At 45.1% G+C, this 3997-nt stretch overlaps 1 protein-coding gene across 11 annotated transcripts in view; it reads right to left on the minus strand.

The window, feature by feature from the left end:
- The window catches only part of RAPGEF5 (Rap guanine nucleotide exchange factor (GEF) 5), a 360172-nt gene that overhangs the window by 72505 nt on the left and 283670 nt on the right, over window positions 1-3997 (minus strand). For 10 of the 11 annotated variants that reach the window (XM_010839032.1, XM_010839028.1, XM_010839031.1 and 7 more), the window contains 2 exons: window positions 668-786; window positions 96-184 (listed from right to left, as the gene is read on the minus strand). In XM_010839032.1, coding sequence (XP_010837334.1) covers window positions 96-184; window positions 668-786 — 208 coding nt within the window. The remainder of the gene's footprint in view (window positions 1-95; window positions 185-667; window positions 787-3997) is intronic. The other variant, XM_010839035.1, reaches the window with a different exon arrangement.

Genomic DNA, 3997 nt, shown 5'->3' on the forward strand with positions numbered 1-3997 from the left:
GCTTTGGTTAGGGAGGGAGCCTTGCCCCTCAGGAAACTGATAAGGGCGCTGCAGCCGTGAGTCTGGAAGAAGCGGGAGACACCCCCCTGCCTTACCTGTTTCTTTGTCCTGGACTTCTTCCAGGTGCAAGTCATTCAAAAGATGCTCTAAGATCTTCTCCGGGGTCCCGGACACGACCACGTATCTGTCAGAGAGCAGAGAGTCCACCGAGTCCTCCTCAGTGGAGGACTGTGAGCGGCTGCTCCACTCCTCGTCCTCATCCTCCTCGTCAATGTATTTGAAATAAGGCACATCGAAGGTGGGCAGGGGCAGCTCTCGGTCTGCCAGCGCGGCAGCGGCGGGATCCTTTCTTTCTAAGTGAGGGTCAAAGACCCTCAGCCGGGAGCTGCCCATTGTGCACGACCACTAACAAAGGCATCCCCTAGATGCTCAGAGATCTTGCCACCTCTGTCCTTTTGCTGGGAACCGAGTCCATCTGGCTGCTAGGAGCTCTGCAGTCAGCTAGAACGCTAGCTAGCTCGCTTGAGAGGCAAGAGGCGGAGAAAAAAACGGGAGGGAGGGAGGGAAGAGGAGGCAGAGACAGCGAGTGAGATGGAGCGGGAGAGGAGGGGGGGGGTGCAGGCAGGGAAAGGAAACAGAAGCGCGGGGCTCCGGTGAAAACTCTCACCTCCAATCGCTCTCGGCGCTCCCCGCCTGCGGGGCTGGGCCGCAGCTCTGCACTTTCTTCAGCACCAGGACATTCTGGTCCTGCTCTTTCACCTCAACCATCGTCACTTCATCATCCTGCTTTAATTGCCGACAGGAGTGATGGATGGAAGAAGGAAAAAGGGAGAGAAGATTAAAAGGCAAAAAAAGCTAACAAAAGCTGCAATCTCTCAAGTTGCTTTCCCACCTAATTTCTTTATAGATTCAGAACAAATTAGGAATCTGGTCAAGAATCTCCGTCTAATGGTAATGGGTCCAGGATCAAGTTCTGTGGACACATAAACCATTAGAAAAACATACATACTTTAAAGGAAACTGAAAAAAACCCAGTGAGGATGGGAGTCGGAGTTCATTTGTAAAACTACTTGAATGATCTGAATAAAGAAATCCAAAGTTCAAAGTCTCAGAAACACAACACACTAATTGCATGTGTACTACTCTTTTACCTGGTTACTGCTTCCTAAACAGCCACTATGTTAAAAGTGGAAAACCATACAAAACACTAAAACAATGAGCAAGCCATATTAAGTAGATGCAATGGTTATGTACTGTCATTTACATCACAGTCTTACTTTAAAAGGTGGGCAAAACACTACTCATTCTATTATTCAGTTCATCTTCCTGCCCACGCAAATTTGAGATGGCCTTCACATGTATCATGTACTTGTTTTGCCAGGATATGAACAAAAAATGGATCCTCTAGTTAGAATCTCATCTGGGCTGAAATTCGGGTGTCATGGGTGACTGCACTGACTTTCTTCACCTCGATCACTTTTAACGCGGACAGAAGGCCAAACAATCACTCATTTCTGCACACACAGCTTCCACAGGCAGAGCCCAGCGTGGCCCGCTGACGGGGCTCTGTTGGAGTCGGGCTCACTGCTGACCCAGCAGTGTGGAGCCGCCCCGAGTGATGAACACTTTCAGAGTGTGGAGTGTGAAATTCTGATTGGCAACATCCAGCCAGAGGAAATTGTGGTGGGGGAGGGGGGCAAGGGGTGTGTGAGAGACACACATGAGAAAATGTAACTTCTGTATCTCCGAGGGTCTGAGCAAAAGATTGATGCAAGAAGCTGAGAGCCAACAAGCAGCACCTTAAAAATGATGCTACTTCCTTACAAAGGGAAACAGGTCCTAGGGTTCCGGGCACGTTTCTATGTTCCTGCTCCTGGCAGAAAACCTACGTAAATTAGGTATAAACACACAAAAAGAACATTTTCCCCCAAGTGCATAAAAAGTACTATGTCTCCATGCCTTATTAATCAGTTTTCCACTGATTAACTGGAGATGCCAATGTATTTTATTCACCTTCCATAAGAATAGGAAGGCACTACTCTTGTAATTGCCAACCAAGTCAGTGGGAATACTAAGATTTCAACTCCCGATGTTCTCATTTCTAAGAAAATGTAGCAACCTACTCATTCGAGTCCTCCAAGATCGTCTTAAAAATAAAAACTACTAGTCATTCCAAACAGCAATATAATTTTATGATCATGCCTTTTTAATCTCTTAGTAGCAAATAATTTTACTATGTAAAACTGATGTATTACATTTCAGCAAGGTCAGACACGCAGTTACTGTGGCAATTAATGCTGGATATTCATTGTTAAAGTCCCCGAGGATGGCAGCGACTCCTGTAACATGAATACCAATGTGTAATTGCTATCTTTCATTTCTCCAAGGAGGTTCTTTTGTTATCCATGTGGCTGAAGTGAAATAAGGTGGCTGGAAAGATGAGCATAATATTGACCAAAAAAAAAAAAAGTAGGGGGGGTAGCAAAATGGAGTCTGGGATACTGAGACACAGAAGCAGATAATTCAGTAAAGAGCAGGTCTGAAAGGACAAAAAGCTTCCTCTGGCGTTCCTCTTGTCGTAAGCCAATACTCGTTTTATATGAGCCCGCTGTCATTTTGAAGTACATTTTACATCCTACGTGCATGTGATATATGGCATTATTAACTTCCGCAGGCCCTGTGCATACATATGGATGGGAAGGGCTTCCCTAATGTCTGTGTAACTAATATGTATTACAGGGCTGTGCACGGGGCAGCTACACTCTGCTGGGCAGGGGCCTAGCTGAACCATATTGATGTACTATCAATAGCATCTTATGTCACAGTGGTAGTTTCCATTTTGAAAACCTGTTAAAAAATAAAGAAGCAAAAACGCAGAAAAATCAATGTATAAAGGGAGATGGAAGTTATCTAAAATTGCCGTGAAAACATAATAACCCTATGTATTATATCTGCTCTCAAGAAAGAAGGTGAAATTAATGCCTCACGTCCAACCCATGCCAAACTGCTCTTCCTGAAAAAGAGCAGAAGTACCAGAGTTGAGGCTCTGGTCATGAAACTTCATTCTGGTGCTTGCTCAGCTAAGAATAAAGGTATTCAGTGAACTAATGACAAGAAATGCATTCAATGACAAATAGTTTGTGAAATGCAAGTAAAGCATTAAAATGCTTAACTTATAGACCATCATTCAACAGACAGTGGAGGGGGGTGGGTTTCCTGTGGGGAAGGTGTTGTGCCAGCCACTAAGGGGCAAGCAAAGGTGAGTAAGACTGGTGCCCTGCCCTTAGATGACAAGGTAGTAGCTCCATAACGCAAGTCTAATGTGGTGAGCTCCCCAAGATGAGGCCACATGCAAGAGACAAAAGCAAAGGTAGAACTCATGGGATTTGATTGTCAAAGATGACAGATCGAATCCCAGATCTGTGGGTGACAGAGAATGGAAGTGCCATTAAATGGGGCAAAAAAAACTGGTTCTGCTGAGACTGATGGATCTGGTTTCAGACAACTGATGTTTCAGGACTGACAATACATCATGCTGTAGATGTTTAGCAAACAGTTAGAAATAAAGAACGAGGCCTCTGTATGAAGGCCAAGGACAGAGACAAATCTGTGAATTATTCCAGTTAAGGGAGTGGGTGAGACTGTTAAAGGGAAGCAGGAGAGAAAGGGGATTATGAAGATGGATAAAGGAAGAGAAAACATAGGAAGTAGAGAGGAAAAGAGGGGGATCAGAGTCACGAGGAAGCCTACTAAAAAGATGATGAAGAAGTGAAACCAAGATGAGCCAGGAGTAGGTGGAGGGCGATGAAAAGCTTATCTGATGTCAAGTTTATGAAAATGAAGAGTCTATGAGAAAGTGATGACAAGACCACGGTTAAGTCCAGCGGTGGGAAGGGGAGTGTTGAGGCATGAGTGAATGTGGACGAATTGCACAGACGAGGAAGACCACCTCAGAATGTCACCAGGAAGGGAAGGAGTCTAGCTGAAGAGGCTGCCT

The sequence above is a fragment of the Bison bison genome, unplaced genomic scaffold, assembly GCF_000754665.1.
Source record: "Bison bison bison isolate TAMUID 2011002044 unplaced genomic scaffold, Bison_UMD1.0 scf7180017864109, whole genome shotgun sequence".
In the NCBI taxonomy this organism is placed as follows: domain Eukaryota; kingdom Metazoa; phylum Chordata; class Mammalia; order Artiodactyla; family Bovidae; genus Bison; species Bison bison.